The sequence below is a fragment of the Canis lupus genome, chromosome 29 (genome assembly GCF_048164855.1).
Source record: "Canis lupus baileyi chromosome 29, mCanLup2.hap1, whole genome shotgun sequence".
NCBI lineage: Eukaryota > Metazoa > Chordata > Mammalia > Carnivora > Canidae > Canis > Canis lupus.
Window position 1 is genome coordinate 40,835,208 of NC_132866.1, and position 21,721 is coordinate 40,856,928.

The 21,721-nt window shown below is 47.3% G+C and overlaps 1 protein-coding gene across 3 annotated transcripts in view; it reads left to right on the plus strand.

Annotated features, from left to right (window-relative positions):
• The window catches only part of ARHGAP22 (Rho GTPase activating protein 22), a 136,214-nt gene that overhangs the window by 33,417 nt on the left and 81,076 nt on the right, over positions 1 to 21,721 (plus strand). For all 3 annotated transcript variants that reach the window (XM_072806372.1, XM_072806374.1, XM_072806373.1), the window contains exon 3: positions 12,837 to 12,924. In XM_072806372.1, coding sequence (XP_072662473.1) covers positions 12,837 to 12,924 — 88 coding nt within the window. The remainder of the gene's footprint in view (positions 1 to 12,836; positions 12,925 to 21,721) is intronic.

Below are 21,721 nucleotides of genomic sequence, written 5' to 3' on the forward strand. Positions count from 1 at the left end.
AAATATTTCATAATAATATAACTAACATACTGAGAAAATAGAGCAGCTGTGAACATCTATGCTCTTAGTGACATAGCTTTGAAGGATACATAAAGAAAAACAATACTCATTTTTCTCCATTTTTTTCAAAAAGTGAAATTATAGAGATGTAGTTGCTGACTATAATGCAAAAAAAGACTTATAAATTAGGAACAAAATGACAGTGAGTGAGGGTGTGTGTGCAAGACAGAGAAGTTCTATACACAAGGAAATAAAATATATACTTCATGGGATGCCTGGGCGGCTCAGTACATTAAGCATCTAACTCTTGATTTTGGCTCGAGTCTTGATCTCAGGGTCATGAGATCGAGCCCTGAGGCAGGCTCTATGCTCAGTGGGGATTTTGCTTGAGACTCTCTCTCCCTCTCTCTCTATCCCTCACCGCCCACCATTCACAAGTTCTCGTTTTCTCTCTCTCAAATAAATTTAAAATACACACACACTTCATAATACCTCCTAAATTAATAAAGAAATCAAAAACTAAAGGCAAACTTCTAGTTAAAGATGACAGATTTAAAAACCTTACAACTCCAGTAAACAGAACTGCTTTTGAAGGTGTGAACACACCTAGGTGGAAGGGACAGAAGACAGCTGCCACCACAGCATGCTGGATGCAAGAAAACAGATGGGCAAGAGGTAGCTGACTCAGCTGATCCCAGAGAGCTCAATTCCAAGTGAGCACTAGGAGAGCACAAAAATCTGGTTTGCAAAGCAGCACCCCCTCACCTCCCACCAAAGATTCAGGAATTGGCAAGACCAGTTATCTCTGGAAACAAGGGCAAAACAGGAGCGCAAAACAGAGCTGGTGGAAGGTCAGTTTAAAAAGCAACTGGGCCGCGGATATGAACAACCGCATGTGAAGCCTGACTGCTCTTCCTCCCTGTGGTGTAACACTGGGATTCCCCAGGAAGGCTGGGAGAGAGGCACTCCAGGCTGAGAACACCTGGCCCCCTGCTGGAGGGAGCCCTGCCCAGAACAGGAGAGTGAGACAGAAGGGGATGGGCTCCAGGTACTCAGGCCTCCCCATCTCCATCCCACTTGTGGCTCCAGCAGTCAGGAAGAGCCCTCAGGAAGGAAATGAAGAACTTTCACTGAAGAATCTAACAGACCAAGAAGAAAAAAAGCAAAATATACTGACAGCAGGGCTTCTCAAGTGAAGCAGCCCCAGCCCATCTCTGCTGGCCTGTCATGTAGACGCTGCCCCTCAAACAGCTTCCAGTCTACTCTTTACAGAACCCTTTCTAAATAGGGATAAATAGCTTTGGGTCACTACACATTTAAGGAAAGAATCTCATGTGAAGGACACATGCAAACACAGGAAGAAAGAAAACAGAGGCACCAGAAACCATGCAGGAGAAAAAAAAAGTAAAAAAAAAAAAAAAAAAAAGATTTTATTTATTTAAAAGTGAAAGAGCATTGAGGTGGGCAGGGGATGCGAACCCTGGAGAAGGCGAAGGTATTGCTGCCTTACACCTTGCCTCATGGCACTGTTTGATTCATTCAGTTGTGTTGAGATATGACCTTAACTGAAAAAGTGGGTGAAATAAAACCCAAGTAATTTATTTGGGGAATTTTCAGAATACGAGCTGCAGGGAGGGCATGGAGAGTGAGGTATTCTTTTAAATTCTTACAGTGATACTATATTCATTTAAATCCGTATCTTAAAGTATTTTTAATTTAAACAAGAAAAGAAAAACTCAAGCCAAAAGTGAAAGGATGCAGCCCTAGAGAGTTCAGAGGGCTCCCTCTTCTAGAGAGGGCCGCCGAGTCCAGCTGGCCTCTGCAGAGCCATTTGTAAAGAGCTCCAACTGTGGCACTGGCAAAGGTCTTCATGGAGAAAGAGTTGGCGGCAAGAAGGATGCCATGGGACCTTTGCAGCTGGTGTCTCCAACTAGTCACGTTTGGCTTAGTGAACTTGCCCCTGACTTCCTGAGAACTTCTGGAGAGCCTGACTTCTCTTCCTCCTTCCTACTTTCCACCTGCAAATCTGTCCACAGAAAAGCAGGTGACTAATTGCCTCCCACTGCTACCATAGATCTTGCCAGAGAGAATTCCAGTAGATCTCTCTGCGCTCAGAAGGAACACGTGAGTGTGATGGAAAGGTACTGAGGTACCACACACAAGAAGCCCTGCTCACTGCCTCAGGGTAACTCAAGAGCTACTGGGCAGATGTCCTCCACAGGGTGTTAGGGGTCATCATGAGCTGTTTGGGGAGTGATGGTAACTTTACTGTTAGTGCTGCAGAAGAAAAACTAAACAATAAATGTTTTCTTGTTTAAAATGTCCTTGGGGACAACTCCAAATGTTTCTTTTGCAAAGAATTACTCCTTGGAGTCTTATACAAAGAAAAATCCTTCCTTTATTTTGGATCAAATATCAGAATCTGTGGGGTTTTTTTAGAGGAAGCTTTATATTTGTGAAGCTATTTGGGAAATATAACTCCCCATTATTAAACAGATCAACATGAAAATTCTAGTCACTTATTTTAATCAAATAGAAACATATTTCTTAAATTCAAATCGGTAACAGCAGCCAGCTTATTTTTAGACAATATTTAGAGAAAACCATTTCTTTTTCTGCATCAGGCATGCGAAGGAAAAATATAAGATTGAAGGAATAATCCAAAAATACATGTTTTAAAGCTTATCTTGCACCGTACAGCAGTTGTTTTGAAAGTGGGCCAGCAGAATAACGAGACCAGCAACACCTGTTGCCTATACCACCAGTCATTCTACGGCAATATTTGCTACCATTGTAGGGAAAGAAAACCAGGATACTAAGAGGCCTGATGACACCCTTCAGAATATACAAATCACAAGTAACAAGAGTCTGGCTGCCCCCGAATCCTTTTGCACCCAGAATGTCACACCTGCAAAATGGATCTTCACCTTCTACAAATGACTCCCGTGTTTCCCTGCATGTGGCCTGACTATTGATGTAAATACAATGAGCTTCTCACAGGGTCTGCTAATTTCAGCCAGCATGGTTATTAGCTTACAGGACTTCAGTGTCTCCCACTTATAATCAATCCTTTGGCCTTCAATTGAAACCAGTTAATCTACAGTAACAGCTACAAGACTGATTGGTAAATTGCTAGTTTTGTCTATGACTCGCCAGAAAAATGAATCAGATGATATTGAGCCAGCTTGGAAATTATATGTTATTCATTGTTTAGACAGGAATAACTTACTTTTAATTATATATGGAGCATTCTAGCTCCTTAATACATTAACAGACTGCTGGGCAAAATGGGGGAGATTGGGGGCATCTGTGTAGGACTGCTGCCTTGCCCGGGCCCCTGAGGTGGAAGAGAGCATTTCTCGAATGAACTGCACCTTTGGAGAGGAGAGGAATGAAGTGTGACTTTCTCCACAAAACACAGCCTATACCCTGTGGTGGCAGTCCCCTCGGCAGGGCAGACTGGCACTGGTCAGTGTGCAAGAATCTGTGTTTCTCAGACTAACCCATTCTCAAGTACCCAGCTCAGAGGCTGCTTTCAAAGGCACTGTGGACCCCAGAGCACAGCTCCAGTTGCAGGGCTCGAGAGCAGTAGCAGAGAACCAGACCATTTCCAGCCCAGGAAGGGCCGCTCCCGTTCAAGGTGAGTCCCTGGACCCAGCACCAGCACATGTCAATAGTGTGTATTCCCAGCCGAAACAAACCTCTGGAGGGGGGGTGGGGGTTGTGCTCCGAAGCATGGACCAGGCTGAGCCTTCAGGGTCAGTTTCTGGGACACCTGTTTGTCATGGGGACAGAAGGTTGGAAACAAGGCAAGGAAAAACCACATGGAAGAGTAGCTTATGGTCCAGGGCCCCATACCTGAGCTGTAGAGAGGCCCTATATCCCCACCACCACCACCCTGCTCCCAGCTGAAGGAACAGCAGAGGCTTTTCCAAACCCTCCAGCCAGGCTCCAAAGAGCTAAGGGTAGGGTGAGCCCCAAGGTAAGTCAGAAATCTACACCAACATCCACCCAAGTCCTGGATCGGAGAAAATACTGGAAAGAGGTGGGTGGCCAGCGAAGACCCCCACCCCTTAGGAAGCTGAGAGCACGTGCCACTGGTGGCTGGTTCCTGTGTGAATGCATCAGTCCTCTTCTGCAGATACCAAGTGTCCTGGGCTCCCAATGAATTCAACTTATCTCTTGTTTCTCCCTTAACCCCTCCACCTGGAAAACTAGGTATTTTAAGGCGGCAAAGAGGCCTACTGCTGGGTCCAGTGAGCCAAGGAGGAAGACGGATCATTTTCATGCTCTGTCCAGGGGAGTTCCTACAAGGCTGGGCATTTGCCAGGGACTGGTGTGGTAGCCATGACCCCTTACTCACGGTGACCTACAGCCTTGCTGGGTTCCTTCCAGCACTCCGGTCCCAAAAGTCAGACAGGAAGTCAGACATCAGACATGGCCATCACAGCTTGAGGTCAAAACCCAGAACTTTTCCAAGCCCCACTCAGTGCTTCTGACCACGAGAGTAAGGCAGCTCCCCCACACCTCCTAATACCGCATCACAAATAGACTGGCCTGACCTCTCATTGCCTTTCCCTCCCAACATCCAATCAGAGGAGCAAGAGAATAATCTTTATTAATTAAACAGCATTACTTGCATAAAAATGCAATGTTTAAATAGTACCATGATTCTAAAACTTTTTGTGTGTGTGGCCAAGTGAGCAGTTTGGGATAAAATTATCTAAAATTTAACATCTCCAAATACCTTCTAATTAGTTACAATCAACAATGTTCAATGGTCCTGAAATCCAGCACCTAAGCACAGTAAAAATTTAAATTTTGCTATGGACCAGTGGTAGCCTCATCTGTCTCTGAAGACCTCCAAGGTTTGCTAAGAGGGGCAGGAAAGAAAAGATTAAGGTCACTCCTGACCAGTCCTACTGGCCAGAGCTTTGTCACCACTAGAAGGTTCAGGAAAGCCCCGTATAAGCATTCTAGTCTGGTCACAAGCATTAATTCACCTGTAACCCTAAAAGTCTACTCAACACCCACAGGCACTGTGGGCCTGCCACAGTGACCCAACAAGGCCAGGACACTAACTCTCCTGAGCATTGGCTTTGTACACTTTCCAACATGGCATTGCATTTCATTCCCATAAACTTGGTCACAGGCATTAGGATGCCCACAGTGAAGATGAGGGCCCAGGGTCAGAGGTTGAGTTCGATGCTGCCTTACCTGTGTAGAATGAGGTGTTAGCTGAAGATCCGGGCACCTCAACCCCACCACCTGCTGTGAGACAGGGATCCAGTGAGATGGAGCCAACTAAAGGGATGGCCCCAGAAATGACTCAGTGCAGGTCAGGGATATACATGATCTGGGCTGGAGTCTAGACCAGGAACCTGGAATGACACAGAGCTAACTAACTGTAGGAAAAACCAGGACCTCAGGAAGAGAACCTACCACCCTGCCAAGGACACCCCTTCAGGGATTAGGATTGGCTATGAGGCCAGAGGATTCCTAGGGTCTCTGCCCAGACCCCATGCTTAGAGCTGCAAGTCTGCCCCAGGCCCCCGGCCCACCCTTGGTTCCTAGCAGGATCTACCTGCAAGGGCTCAGGCCTTGGGCTGGGCAGCCCCACAGGTAAGGGATTTAGGGATGGTGGTCAGTTGGGAAGGTGTAGGGAGCTGGTGCTCAGCCCTCAGGGACTACCTACTGAAAGGCTCTCTGGGGAGACTAGGGGTAGCTGGCAACCCAGAGGTAGAGCAGGATGTGGGGACACGTGGAGCACACCGCATGCATCTGCAGTGCACAGGAAGTAGCATCACTCTGGAATCTGCTGGGAGAAGCTTCAGGACCCAGTCCTTAGCAAAGACATCTGCTGAACAAGTGACTCATCTCAGCTCCTTAGGGAGGGAAAGTGCCCCAGCCAAGAAGCAATTTGTCTCCAACATTAGGTTGCCTCTCTTAATACCTGCATTTTAGACAGTAATAGCCATGGTTACAGGCTTGTGTGATAAGGAAAGGGAGGATGTTCCCTGCTTGGCACTGAACTTCATTGTGATCTGCGTTATTTAAAACTCGGAGTGGTTCAGTTCCTGGTTGGGTGTCAGAGGCCAAAGCTTTTTAAGATTGATCTGACGCCACAATCAGAATTACAGAAGATAAGGAACCTTGAGTGATTGCTTTCTGAAATGTGTCTGCAATTTTTCAAGATGCTGCTGGTGGAAAATCTTATCACGTCCTTGCTAAGGAGCGTTCAGAAGGTGGTCTTCAGACAGTCTCCCTTCAGACAGAGTGAAAAATGAAGACTTTCCAGAGAGCCAGCCTCAGGCTGGAGAGAGAGCTCAGTCAGAGTGTGAAGTTCTCAGGACTATCATGAACCCCAAAACTCAGGTCAGTGGGAGGAGTGCAGGCATCCCAGCCCCTTCAGGAGGCCTCCACAGGGCTGTCCTCACAAACTGTGAAGGATGAACACTATCTTCACCATCCTGGGGCTCCAGAATCTACACCAGACCTTATTTGGGGGCATAAGCAATGGTATTATTGTGGGAAAGATTGTTCCCAGAACAAACAGGTATAGTGGCCAAAATAGGCTTTACGATAATAACTCTGACAATTACTCCTATTCATTCAGCCTTTATTGCTTACAAAGCACTAGCTCAGGGAGCAAAGGCCAGAGGTTAATATCCTCATTTTTCCAGGTAAGAAACCCAGGGCTTAGCCCAGGAGCTGCTTGAGTCCCACCTAAGCGTCAATGTCACAATAATACAAACCCATAAAATTATTTTTTAATGTTTATATATGCCCCAAGTCCTGCAAAATGGTCATAAGTGGGGCTCTACTTCTTGGCTATGAAATAATTCACAAATCACAACAGAACTTACTCTGGACAGGCACTGGACTCAGTGCTGTCTAAATGTTAGCTCATGAAATCTTCACAACATAGCCCATGACAGAGGGGGGACACTGAGGCCCATCTATTTATTGTTCCGTGCTCACTAAGATGCTACACCAGGCTGCCATCCTGGGTGCCTGCCACAGCCTGGCCCCACTCCAGGCCCTCTGCTCACTCTGTCCCATTTGGTTCCCAGAGAACCCCATTGAACAGAGAGGGAAACTGAGGCTGGGTGAGGCAAACTTGTTCACATGCTTCCTTCCTGTTGATTCGCAGAGATATCAGGGTTGAAACTGATCTGCCTGAAAGCACACACCTGTGCAGTTTCCATGACTGTCCCACCCCACCCCAGACTTAAAATGTAATCGCTGCTTACCTTTTACCATTCCCTCATTGATGGACAAGTTGTTTTCTGCTTTTTCTATTAGGAAAATAATGCTACAATGGTCATCATTATACCTATGTCCTGGTGTGTTTGTCGTCTTTGCTTGGAACAAATTCTCAAAATTCAACACTAGGTTAAATGGACATTTTTATTCCAACATTATTTTAGAAAATGCAAAATTGCTTTCAAAAAGGCTTTATCAAGTCATCATCCCATAAAAGGTGTATGAGAATGCCCAGTGATGGGGTTATCTTTTTGTGAGCTTATTTTCCACTCACCCTTATATCTTCTACAGTAAAGTATCTGTTCAAATCTTTTGCCTATTTTTAAATTGGGTTGTTTGCTCATTATTAAATTTTGAGAGTACTTTATATATTTTGAGTACAAGCCCTTTATTAGATGCATGATTTTCAAAAACTTATTCTCATGGTTTCTCTTATTTTCATTTATTTCATAATTCATATTTTCATTATCTTAGTAACTTCTAAGGAACAGGGTTTTTATTTAAATAAGTCACATTATCAATTAGTTGGTTTATGAAGTGTGCTTCTGATGTTGTATCTAAGAAGTCTTTACTTAATCCAAAGTCATAAAGGTATTCTACCAGAAGTTTCAGTCTTAGATTTTACGTTCAGGTCTATGATTCATTTGAAGCTGTGTGACATGTGAGCCATGGGCAAAGTTCATTATTTTTGCACATGAATATGGACTTGTTCCATATCATTTCCTGAAGATACTATCCTTTCTCCACTGGATTGCATTTGTGCCTTTGTCAAAAATCAGTTATATATATATATATATATATAAAACTTTTATACATATATATGTATGTACCTATATGTATAAATTTATTGTTTCATTAATCTACATGTCTGTCTTGATGCCAATATCAAAATGTTTTGGTTGCTGTGACTTTATAATAAGTCTTAAAATCTGAAAGTGTTAGATCTCCAACATTGTTGTTTCAAAATTGTCTGGCTATGGTAAGTCCTTTGTATTTCCACATGAATTTTAGAATCAGCTGGTTACTTTCCACCGTATACCCACTGGGATTTTGACTGGGATTGCATTAGATATAGAGGCCAATCTGGGGAGGATTGACATCTGAGCAATGACCCAGGAACACAGTGTAGCTCTCCGTTTATCTATACCCTCTTTCATTTCTCCCAGCAATGATTTACAGATTTCAGTGCACAGATCTTGAACATCTTTTGCTGTATTTATCCCTAAGTATTTCCTATTTCTGATGCAATTAAAAATAGTTTTGAGTTTCAATTTCCAATTGTTCATTGCTAGTATCTAGAGATATGATTCAGTTTTGTGCAGTATACCCTGAAACCTTGCCAAACTCATTTATCACTTCTAGTAGCTTTTTCTGTAGGTTTCCACCAGATTTTCTACGTAGACAATTTTGTTGTCTGTAAAAGCACTTTTACTTCTTCCTTTCCAATTTGGACAGCTTTTCTTTTTCTTTCATTATTGTAGCAGCAAGGATTCCAGTACAGTACTTCATAGAAGTAGTAAGAATTTCATCATTGTCTTGATCCTGGTCTTAGGGGAAGAACTTTTTGTATGGCATTAGCTTTTAGTTTTTCATAGATACCTTTTATCAGGTTGTGGAGGTTGGTTTTTATCCCTGATTTGTTGAGATTTTTAAGCAGGAATGGATAATGAGTTTTTTCAATTGCTTTTTCTGTATCTATTGAGATGATCCTATCTTTATTAATATGGTGAATTGCACTGATGGGTTTTGGAATGTTAAACCAACCTTGCATACTTGAGACAAACCCCAGCTGCTCATTATATATTTTTAAATGTTGTTAAATGTGATTTGACAAATCTTGCTGAGAATTTTTACATCTGTGTTCCCAAGGGATATTAATTTGTAGTGTCTTTTCCTTGTGATGCCCTTGGCTGGTTGTATATGAAGATAAAGCTGGCCTCATAAAATGCATTGGAAAGTAGGCCCTCTTTCTCAATTTTCAAGGAAAGTTTGAGGAGTATTGGTATTATTACTTCTTTAAATATTTGATAAAATTCACTAATGAAGCCATCTGAGCCTGGAGTTTTCTCTGTTGGAAGATTTTTAGCTACAGATTCCATTTCTGTACAAGCTAGGGGCTATTGAGCTATTTCTTCCTGCGTGAGCTTCAGTACTTTCTTTTTGATCCATTTCACCTAAGCTGTCAAATTGCTAGCATAATGTTGTTCTTAACATTACCTTACCCTTTCAATATCTGTAGACTCTAGTGATATCACCTCTCTCATTCCTGATATTGGTAATCTCTTTTTTTTCCTGATAAGTCTAAAGGCTTATCAATTGTATTGATCTCCTCAAAAAAAAAAAAAACAGCTTTTGGTTTCATTGATGTTCTCTATTGTTTTTCTATTTTCCATTTTATTTAGAGCCACTCTGATCTTTTAAGTTTTTTTTTCTTTTACTTTGGGTTTAACTTGCTTCTCTTTATGTACTTTCTTAAGGTGGAGGCCTAAGAGGTCTTCTTTTTGAATATCAGTATTGAGTGCTACAATTTATCCCTTACATAATTCTTTTGCTCCATGCCCAGTGTGGAGCCCAACCCGGGGCTTGAACTCATGACCTTGAGATCAAGACCCTGAGATGAAGAGTCAGAGGTTCAACCAACTGAGCCACCCAGGCACTCCCTTGAAGTACTTCTTTAAAGGCACTTCACAGATTTTTGTATGTCATGTTTTCATTTTTATCTAGTACAAAGTACTCTTTATTTCTTTTATTTCTTTTTTGACCTGTGGATTATTTAGAAGTATGTTAATGGGATTTCCAAATATTTGGGGGATTTTCCAGAAATCTTTCTGTTACTGATTTCTAACTTCATTCCATTGTAGTCAGAGAACATGTGTTGTATTTAAATGCTTTTCCCTTTATTGAGACCTGTTTATGGTTTCCTGTGCATTTGAAAAGAAGGTATATTCTGCTTTTGAGGGGATAGCAATTTGGTCAAATGAGTTGATGGTGTTCTTTTGGGCTTTCTATACCCTTATGGATTTCTTCTCTTCATGTTCTATCAAAGTATAAAATCAGTCATGGTGGGCTGCTATTTCTACCACAGAGGTTGGCAAACACTACAAATTTGATAGCCTTATTTTTCCCAGCCTGTGGCTAAACATTTGCCAGCACACCACCAGACCCGGTACTCTGTGTTTTGACAAGCTCTGAAGTGATTCTGATGTGCTTAAAGTTGAGACCTGCCCTAAACGTCCCCCGCTGGGTGCTTCCTATTGACTCCTTAGGCATCTTACTACTGTCACAAGAGGAAGAGGAAAGCACCCTACCCTCTCCCCGCTCCCACTCCTACCCAGTGCCTGAGCACAGTGTAGGATCAAAGCTGTGCTCTTGCTGTGTGGAGGCAGGAGGGAATCTGGGTCCCCCAAAGTCAGTTCTGAAATCCCCTTGCTGTGGTGGGAGTCACACTGGGATTCGCCGAGGGAGAGGAGAGCAGTGGGTCGCTAAGTCACAGGCTGGCTCTCCACAACAGCTTCTTGGTGTCCTCCAGCAGCTGCCATCACAAATGACAGGCAAAGTGCTCTGGTATCAGACATGGCCCTGTACCCCTCCCTGGCTTGCCCTTGCCGCAGTGGGACAAGATGCTGCTTGCTCTCCTCTCCAACCTCCATCTGCTCGTCCGGGAAGATGAGAATAGTGGTACCTACTGCATGGGGCCTCCAGAAAGTTAAACAAAGAGGAAGACAGGAAGATAGAACAAGCTCCATAAACAGTACCTATCACTGCTCTTCTATGTAGCTACAGTAAAAAGTAACGTCCCTGTCAACAATGTTACTCCCATTTTATGGATGACACATTTTGAGGCACAGAGGAATAGATCAAAGTGCCCAGAATGACACAGTTACTGAGACAGCAAACCCCAGAGACCATCCCATTAGCCAGTGATGGATTGTGTCCACAGCCTTTCTAATGAGCACATTTCCCCATTCTGGAGCTGCACTCCTAATTTATCCAGTAGCTCCAGATTCCCTAGCAAGTAACTGAGTTATCAGTTACAACAATTACTAGCTGGTTCTCTGGTTTATTGCTGTAATTACTCTAAGGCAAGTCTGTGTGGGCAAAGAAGTTGTCCTGTCTTTACATTGCTTATGTGAGAAAAGGTCTGTCCATGTGTCCCTGCAGCACAAGACCCCAGTGGCCTCGTAAAGGCTCTATTCACCCTGTTAAACTCGGGAATTGCCTGGAAAAGGTAGCATGGGAAGATGAGGGCTCGGTGAGCACACACAGGAGCTGGGAGCTGGAGGTGACATGATCATGCCCCTCACCTGGGCAAATGCAGATACCAGGATGCCTTCACTATAAGCCAGGAACTGCTGTAAGGACTTCCCAGACACTCATTCAATGCTCACAACAGCCCCATAATAATACCCTAATAATAGGTAGTATTATTATTCCTATTTCCTGAAAAAGCATAATTGTGAGGTTGCACAGAGAGGTTAAGCAATTTGTCTGAGGTCACACAGTAAGTGAGCCAGGATTTGAACTCCGACAGTTAGGCTGTAGGAATGGAGTCTAAAATAGGTTTCTCGGGGAAAGAGCCAAAAAATGCATAGTCAGAACCACATGCGGTCTTAAATGAGCAAATCTGAATATGAACAGAATGAAGAAAAGCCACAGTAGAGATTAGTCCCTAACAGAGAAAGGGAGGCCCTGCCTAGCCCTGTGGATGGGAAAAGGACTGGGGTCAAGGCCATGGTGACAGCATCCCATCTAGAGCAGGACCTCCTGCACAGGAATCTGGTGTCTCAGGGCCCCGGAGAAGTGAGAGTTACCATCCAGATGTGGAAGCTGAGCACAGTGTAGGATCAGAGAAGAAGAGTTCAGAGAAGTTGAGTGGTCCGCCTGAGGTCACACAGCCCAGACGTGTAGGACCGAGACTCAAGCCCGGCATCCCTGTTCTTACTTACACCCCATGCTCTTTGCCTGCGTCATTTAGCCTGACTACCAGATTCCAGCACTGGAGGGTAGTGGAATGTACACACAAAGGTGCCCCAGGCACGAGGCATGGTCTGTGCTGGTACCTCCTGTGTGGTAGTTGACTCTGGCTTACGGAATGAACGCCCCCCCTCCAGGGGGCAGAACTGGACTCAAGCATCTGTTGATCCTTTCTCCCACTCCACTTCTGGGACAGTCGCACACCAGAAGCCAGCCTCAGGTGCCAACTCTCCTCTCCCTGACGCTCTACAGCCCCCATCAGGCTGCAGATAGGTGCGCTTGCAAGGGGAGTGAGGGGGTGTTGATGACAGGGCCTCCCTCCCTGCTCCAGATTTGCATTTCCCTGCCTTAACCAGGGAGTAACACATCCAGGCAGTCCGGGTCCTGCCTTGGGCTGGGCTCCCGCAACTGTGGCTGTAAACCACAGGGCCCACTCCACTCCACTGGGGATCCCACGCGGGCCCCTCCCAGTACCCCACCTGCATAGCCAGGGCCTGGAGGGCCGCACCCCTGACCCGCAGCCCCACTCTCTCTTTCCAGGAGCTGTTCCCAGTCATCTCATTCCTCCTGTGTTTGTGCCTGTCTCTTTGTTCTAGGGATTTATTTCTCTACAAGGGACCCGAGTGACTGAACTTCTTCCTGGCCCCGAGGACGCAGGGAAGCACCTCTTTGAGATCGGCCCAGGTAGGCCTGAGCATCTTTTGGCTCTATGCTGGCACTGGCCCTGGTGGTGCCAATGGGGGTGTCACACACCTCTGGCCCGGAAGGGCAGACCTCCTGTTGGATGCTCCTCCCTACAGGAACACCAGTGTGTCTCCAAGTATTGCTCAGAAATTTGGGCCAAGTCTAGAGAATATTACAAGTTTGAGGGAGTATTAGAAAATCCAATCAGCTGTCTGAGTAATTAGCTTTTGGGTGAGAGGAAAATGTGGATTTTAAAATTCATGATAAACACCAGGGAAACTAGCCAATGGGGACATCTTAGGGCAAAGGTCCAAACACAGCATCTGGATCATATGCAATAAGTCCACTAGTGCAGATACAGAGCATTAAAGTAACCTTTACGGTGAATCTCAAAACAGAGAATTGTGATGTAACAGGAGGAAGGGAAATATTTTAACCCAACGAACTGCTGTCATATTAGCAGTTACAAAACCATCTTTTAAAATTCCCAGTTTTAAAATGTGGTTGTTACTGGACCAAATAGATGTGTCTTGAAGATAAGCCAGTGTGCTTATAGAAGGGAGGGTTCCTCCATCAGGTGATGTTTTTGTACCTTGGCCTTCCCCAAAAGCAGAGCCTGAGACAAGGCTTTGAGCAGTTTATTCAGAGGTGATTCCCAAAAAGTAGGGGGAAGGGAACAGGGAGGGAGGAAAGCCATGCAAGGGGGTACTAGTGAAAGAACTCCTGCAGGGTGAGCCACGGGTTCCATTCCAGCTGGGCCTGTCAAGACTTTGGGGAGCAGGCTGCAGAAGTGTGTGGCCCATGGAGCAAGGAGGCTGGGGATCACCCACCTGCTTCCACCTACCCACTACTAATTCTACCAGCTGCTTCCTGGGGAGCTAACTCTGGCATCTCTGGCCTGCCCATGGCATGGGCAACCTCCCTACAGACACAGCAGGCTTCAGTCAGGATGACATGGATGGGAACAGCCAGTGCTGAGGCTCTGGACAGAGCAGGGCCCATGGGCAACTAGTCATCACGTGCCACCAATGTGCCATCCAAATTTAGATTTCCTTCTGGGAAGTGGTGGCTGTGAACAGAGTGTGCCAGCATCTCACTCAGCTCCGTGAGCCAATTGGTTTACAGTCTCCGAGCAGCACAGCCACCCCAACCAGTCTGACGAGGTGACCTGACTATCAGCTGCACACCAAGAGATGAATCAGCCCCAGCTCAGGCCAGCCAGCAGTGGCCCATTGGGAGCAGCAGTGAGTGCAGCCAAGCCTGGGGCAGGGGCACATTCACTTTTGCTTTGTCCATACTGGGAGTTCCAGAAGACACAGGCAGAGGGTGACAGGCAGGAAACTACCCCCTCCCTGCAATTTCATGTCCTGTATGCAAAATGCAAATACCCTGGTTTCATTTGGGTTTTCCTACGTGGGTATTTAATCTACTGCAAGAGCCTTGATACTAAAACTGGATGGTGGAAGGGGACAACATAGGGGTCCTGGGGTGTGGAGTGGGAAAGAGAGGCTGGATTGACTATGCAACAGGACGAAGGCTTCTGCATGGAAGATAGGGCAGAAATGAAGAAGGCAGCGAGGGATCCCTGGGTGGCGCAGCGGTTTAGCACCTGCCTTTGGCCCAGGGCGCGATCCTGGAGACCCGGGATCAAATCCCACATCGGGCTCCCGGTGCATGCAGCCTGCTTCTCCCTCTACCTATGTTTCTGCCTCTGTGTGTGTGTGTGTGTGTGTGTGTGTGTGTGTGTGTGTGTGACTATCATAAATAAATTTAAAAAAAAAAAAAAAAGAAGGCAGCGAGGTGGCCAGGGCCCGGCCATCAGCAGGAGGGGGAGCAGCTGGGAAAGGGAGGCTGGGGGTGGGGCCAGGAGCCCTGGGCTTTTGGGAATCAGGGAGGAGTAAGGCCAGGCTGGAAATGGCCCTGGGCTTTTGGGAATCAGGGAGGAGTAAGGCCAGGCTGGAAATGAACGGAAGAGGTCAGCACACTGTAGCCATGAATCCCACAAGGCGCCAAGTGAGTGCCCCAAGGACCAGATGGGAAAAATCACCAGTGTGCATGCTCTGGATCTGGGTCAGAACTATTTACAGGATTTATTTGACCGGTGGGGGAGGGGAAGAAGACCCATTTGCCATGTAAGGCAACATTCACAGGTCCTGGGGATTAAGATGTGGAGGTCTCTGTGGGGCCGTCATTCTGCCTACCACAATGTGTGAAACATCCCTCTAAGGGAGGAGTACTTTTATGACTATTTTATTTAAAAGTCCCTGGGGGTTAAAAAGGATGAGCAGCTCACCCAGGGACACACAGCTAGAAGGTCATAGAGAAGCATCTGGGCAAAGAGCTGCTCTGCAGGACCTAGCAGCTGTCCCACCTGGGCACAGGATGGCTCAGAATGCAGTCATGGGCTGGAAAGCTCCCCGCAGCCCTCTATCCTGGGCCAGCAGGGCTCTAAGCACCGGATTCATGCCCACCCCCAGAGACACCCGCCTGCCTTTGCACATGCAGCCCTCCTGAAGGCCTGGGGTGGGGGGTGTTAGGTGGGGGCAGGGAACGAGGGCAGCCGTGGGGCGACTCAGAGAAAGCAAGTCCGTGGTGAGCAGAGGGGATCAGTCCGACTTTGTGGAGCACTGAGCAGGAAGGGCTCAGGCGTCTCTCTGAGCAGATCATTGTGGCTGCAAAAGGCCAGACGGGTGGCGTGTGTGCCCTGCCCCACACCCCAGAGGGGGTGCTTGACAGCTCTTGGAAATGTAGCAGATTCCAAGATGGCAATATGTAAGATCAACTACATGAATTTTAAGTTCTAGTTCTATTTTTGTTCTTCAACGGTATAAAAAAATCACAAGTTTGATCAGGATAGAATTAAAAGAGGAAATGCAGAGCAGCCCCGGTGGCGCAGCGGTTTGGCGCCGCCTGCAGCCCAGGGCGTGACCCTGGAGGTCTGGGATCGAGTCCCGCGTCGGGCTCCCTGCAGGGAGCCTGCTTCTCCCTCTGCCTGTGTCTCTGCTTCTCTCTGTGTGTCTTTCATGAGTGAATAAATAAAATCTTAAAAAAAAAAAAAAAGGAGGAAATACAAGAGGAAAAAATTCTACTGTGCGCGCCCTCTAGCGGATGGATCTGCCAACTGCATGACGGGCTCTTCTGCGCCGGCTCCATCCAACCGTTTCAATCAGGCCTAAACTGACTGTTGCTGGGCTCCCAAAGTCACTAAGTGGGGCCCGAGCTTGCGCCACCTCTAAACCAGAATCCCGCTCTCCACTAGCGCTTTTGGCTCTTGGGTCCAGGCCTCAGAAAGGGGCTGGGATTCAAGGACCCTGGGTCTCCTTCCCACCTGGCCTCTTCTGCTCAATTAGTTACCTGGTATGATCTGGTGATTTGGATTAAGATATATCTATAGATAGATAGAGATAGATATTTGGTGTTCACCCTGGTTCTAGGCACAGAGCTCCTAAAACCCTCAGTATTTCCCAAGTGAAGAGAGTGGTAAAGATGTCTTTTGTTCTGTTAACGAAATGACTTGAGGAAAGCCCCTAAGTTATCTAAGGATGGAGACTGGTTGTCAGAGAAAAAAACCAGGTGTTTAGAAGATTGGAGCTTTCAGGTCCACCTCCAGGTGGGGCGAGGGGCTGAATATTGAGTTCAATCACCAATGGCCAGTGACTTTTTTTTTTAAGATTTTATTTATTTATTTATGAGAGACACAAAGAGAGAGGCAGAGACACAGGCAGAGGGAGGGGGCAGGCTTTCTGTAGAGGGACTCGATCCTGGGACCCCAGGATCATGACCTGAGCCAAAGGCAGATGCTCAACCGCTGAGCCACCCAGGTGTCCCCCAATGGCCCATGATTCAATACCTATGTAATGAAGCCTCCATAAAAAATAAAAAATAAAATAAAAAGGGAGAGGGTTTAGAGACCTTCCAAGCTGGTGAACACATGGAGATTTGGGGAGGACAGAGCACCCAAAGAGGGCAAGGAAGCCCTTCTCACATGTCTTACCCTATGCAGCTCTTCCATCTGGCTGTTTCTGAGTTATATCTTTGTATAACCAACCAGTGATCTAGAAACTAAAATATTTCCTTGAGTTCTGTAAGCTGCTCTCGAAAATTAATCCAGCCCAAGAAGGGGGTTGTTGGAATCTCAGATCTACAGCCCACTGCTCAGAAGCACAGATGATAACATGGCTTTGCAATTGGTGTCTGAAGGGAAGTAGGCAATCTTGTAGGATTGAACCCTTAACCTGTGGGATCTGACATTTCCTCCAGGTAGATAGTGTGAAAATAGACTAAGTTATAGGATACCCCAGCTGGTGTCGGAGAATGGCTTGATGATGTGGGGAAAAACCTACACATACTATATATAACTGGTTTACCTGGCAAATCTCACTGCCTCCCAGCCCTTTGGAAACTGTTTTCCCCTTGCAGGCTTGATCCTACTGGGCTATCAGTCCTGGCAAAGCGGGCATCCACCCCCAGGTCATGCATAGGCCTGCCCCTAGGTACACAGGGCGAGCAAAGAAGGGAGAAGCCTCTTTGGCACTGTGGACAGAGAGAGTCACTAAATCCACAAGATGCTTGTGTCTGATGGAAGAAATTAGGTAATCAATAAAGCAAGTGCAAGTTGTCTCAAATATTCTTCTTCTGGTATTAACACAGTGTTACCAAAGGGAGGCAGGTCGGCTGCCTACAGGGATTCAAGATGGGAGCTCTAAGTCTTTCCAGTGAGCAACCACCAGACTATCATGTCTCCTCCATCACTGGGTATGCCTTTCAAGAGTCCTGATTGCAGGTGAAGCCAGCTCAGGCTAATTCAGGCAAAGGGAGAATTGGCCAGAGGTTGTGAGACCACACAGAATCATCAGGAAGCTGGGGAGCTGCCCATAGAAGGGGCAGGCAGCAGGGATGCTCAGTGACAAGAATGAGAGCAGGTCAGTACTAGGTGCTAGAAGGTTGAACACCAGCAGACTCTTCAGTCCTGGTGTCCTTTGCTCAAGTCCAGAGTCCTGGTATTTGTGTTTTGGCCACAAGCCTGTGTCTGGTGACACTGGGGTGGTAAGGAAAGGCCTGCCCACTCCAGCAGCTGGACAGACTCTCCCACCAAGGCTTCCCACCATGGGAGCAAGGAGCCCCCAGAGGGACCCTCGTTACTTCAGGAAGGGAGAGGAGATGACGGTCTCCACAAACGTGCACTGCACCAGACACAATCTCTGATTCTGTTTTTTCTTTTTTTTTTTTTAAGATTTATTTATTTTTATTTGTGATAGAGAGAGAGAAAGAGGCAGAGACACAGGAGGAGGGAGAAGCAGGCTCCATGCCGGGAGCCTGACGTGGGACTCGATCCCGGGACTCCAGGATCGTGCCCTGGGCCAAAGGCAGGCGCCAAACCGCTGAGCCACCCAGGGATCCCCTGATTCTGTTTTTTCAGGGGCCAAGTATCACATCATTGGCATTGGCCTCTCTGCAGAACCACACCAGGGCCCCAGGATGGGGACCCTTCCCAGGTACATTTCCTCCTGGGAGTGCGAGGACCTCAGCTGGTGGGGCTGAGAATAAGCCCTTGTAAGGACACAAATGGCAGCTGCCCTGAGTCTGAGGAGACGATGGAGGCAAGTGCTGTCTCCTTGAGCAGGAGGACGCAGAGGCTATAATGGCTGCTCTGAAGGCTGGGCCCATTTCCCATGGCGGAACACCTGTCTGCTCTGGGCCCACAGATGATCTTTCTTGAGACAAAGTGCTGGGGACTCTGGTGGCAGCCGCCCAGTTCAGAGGTCTGGCAGGACTCCTGTCTCCCCCGGGACTCCCGGACTGCCTCCTCCCGACTCCCCAGATACCCTCCGGCAGTCAGCCTGGATGGGGGAGGCCTCTTACACCGTCGGTGTTCAGTTGTAAGCAGAGCTGGTGGCTGATGCAAAGCGAGCCATGGCATCACGTGGAAATCAGGGTCAACTGGGCCTGAATGTGCCGCAAGTGCTCCCCGGGGGAGGCTGGTGTCTGCATGCAGAAAGGAGGGTCCAGGGGAGAGTCAGGAGGCCAAGCCCAGGCATGACTTCCCTTCGAGCCTGTTTTCTGCCCTCTCCCTACAAGGCATGCATGTCCTCTAACATCTGGCTCTAGCCCGGGTTGCAGACTGCCCATGTCTCCAGGAGTCGGGGAGAACTGGACAGAGGCCCAGCCCTGCCAGCCAGGACAAGTCACTGAATATGCCTGTGCCTGTGTTTCATCATTTGGAAATTGGGGGTAGTAAGAGAGCCGAGTGCCTTGGGCTTGAGGATGCAGTGAGATCCCAGTGCCGGGCTCATAGTAGGTGCCTACTATTTTTATATCCTTCCCTCCTCCCTGCAATCTCTCTGTTTATCATTATTATTAATAATAGCAACACAGTCACCACTTAGCTATTACCTGTAAGTAAACAATCCCAATACAGTGTGAGAGGTGTCCCCAGGGCTGGGAGCCCAAAGCTAGGAGTGGGGGGTGACTTGCCTGGGTGGTTGGGGAAGGTTTCACTCTTCCAGATGGACAAACAGAAGAACATCCCCAGAATGGTCCAGAAGCAGGGATGGAGCAGCACCAAGGCACATAGGCCTGGAGAAGGTGTGTGGACAGTCTGAGTAGAGGACTGAGGGGGAAGATGGGCAGGAGCCAGGTCACCGTGCAGAGCATTGCGTGCTGGACAAGGAGGCTTGGGCAGCAGCCACTGGAAGTCTTCAGCTATAGGAGAGATGGTGAAAACCACAACTGTGTGTTAGAGAGAGCACCAGGGGTCGTGATGGGGGCATTGCCAGGACCAGGCAGGAGATGAGGGGTAAACTACTGTTCATTTTGCCACCAGCAATGCGATGCCTACCACCCTCACCCTACCCGTGTCCACAGAGAAGACCACTGCATAGGAGGAGCAGGAAGAGAGACCCTCCCCTGTCATGGAGACCCGGGGGGAAGCGACTCAGTAGCCTGCCAGGTCAAAGCCGAGCTGTGATTCTTTCTGTGCAGATACAAGCTCATGTGCCAAGTTCTTAAACTAAGGGGCCCCCAAAACCCACAACTCCTCTGCCTCTGGGGCCTGTTTCAGTGGGTTTAGACCCCACTCAGCCCCTTCCCTCCTTTCTCTGGGTCTCAGTTTCCCCATCTATATGATAAGAGGGCTGGCCTTGGTGACCTCAGAGGTGCCGCCCAGAAAGAATGGGTTCTAGCAGTTTCTGGTGGCTGCATGGGGTCTTTGAAGCCACTCTGGGCACAGAGCTTGTAGCTGCCTGTCCTTATCCAGCCTGCAGCTTGGAGCAGTTAGGAGAACTACCACCTGCTATCTCTGAGGCCTGACCTTGAAACGAAGCCAGCACACACAGATTACCCCATAGAAGTAGCCTGATAGTGTGCTTCTGACATCCACAGAGCATTGCTCATCTTGTGGGCTGCCTCCTGAGCAGGATGCCGATCTCGGCCTATCTCAGCACCTGGTACCAGCCATCCTGTGTATCAGCCTGACCTCAGGCGGCCCCGTTGGGTTTGCCTGCAGAGCGCCAGATGATGGGTAATGACTAGAAATGAAATCAGATGAGAAGTTCACAAGCGCTCCTCATCCCTGGGAGTGAGAGAATCAGCAAGTCCCAGAGTGAGGTGACTTGGACCTCTTGGCTTTGCAGTCTGGCCCTCCTGTCTGAACCTCACTTTTCTCCACTAAACACCGAAACAGGTGTGGGAAACGCCACCCCCCCCCCCCGCCCACCACCCCGATGTTCCTGGAAATAGATGCCCTTGAAGAGGAAAGAGCAGTTCATTCTTTTGGCCAAAATCATGCTCCAGAGCAGTTCCATTCAGTAGGAACCTAATGCAAGCCACATTTGTAATGAAATGAACCATCCCATTGTCAGTGATACCAGCCATATTTCCAGTGTTCAGCAGCCATACGTGTCTAGTGAACCAAGGTGCCCAGTGAGCTGCAAAGAGGAGGTGACTCATTGCAATGCCTGGCATAGAACAGGTGCTCAACAAGCATCCTTAAAATGAAAGAGAAGTGGGGAGGGAGGAAAAACAACAGGGGGTAAAGACTGGGCTTTGGAGTCGGACAGACCCAGATTCACATTTTAGCTCTGCCACTCACTAATTTGGAGAACTTGGACCAACCATTTAAATTCTCTAAGTCTCCTTTTCATTATTGGATAATAGAAATAAACTTAGCAAGATAGCTGTGACCATCAAGTGAACCAAGATATATGGATGTGCAGAGAACACTTCCCCCACCCTCCACCACCTGTTCTCTTGCTTTTTCTTTCCTTCTCTCTTTCAACTCCTCTTTTATCTGCAATATACAAGTGAGCTTCAAATAAGATTTCATATTTCTTTAGTCTGTTGTTTAAAAAACAGGAATCCTAGTTCTATAGCAGTTATTCTCAGATTCCCTGTGTACCAGAATCCCCTGGAGGGCAGCTTGTTAAAACCCAGACTGCTGGGCTTACCCTCAAACTTACTGATTCCAAAATTCTGGGGGTGGGGACTGAGAATCTGCATTTACAACCATCTCCCCGGGGAATGCTGGTGCTGGTGGTCCCAGAACCACACTCTGACAGGTCAAAAGAGAGCTCATAGAAGATAGGAAATGTCCTATTGAACACCTTCAGTGGCACTGTTTTCCTGCTTTTTGAAGACGGAGCCCTGCATTTTTATTTTGTACTGGGCTGCACTAATTCTGCAGCCAGTCTGGAAGACAGTGGAAGAACAAGTGCAGGGGTAAGGAGCCCAGAGGTTGTGTTTACAGCGATGAGTAGAATGAAGAAGATGCCATGGGGATGGGGTTGGGGGGCATGGTCAG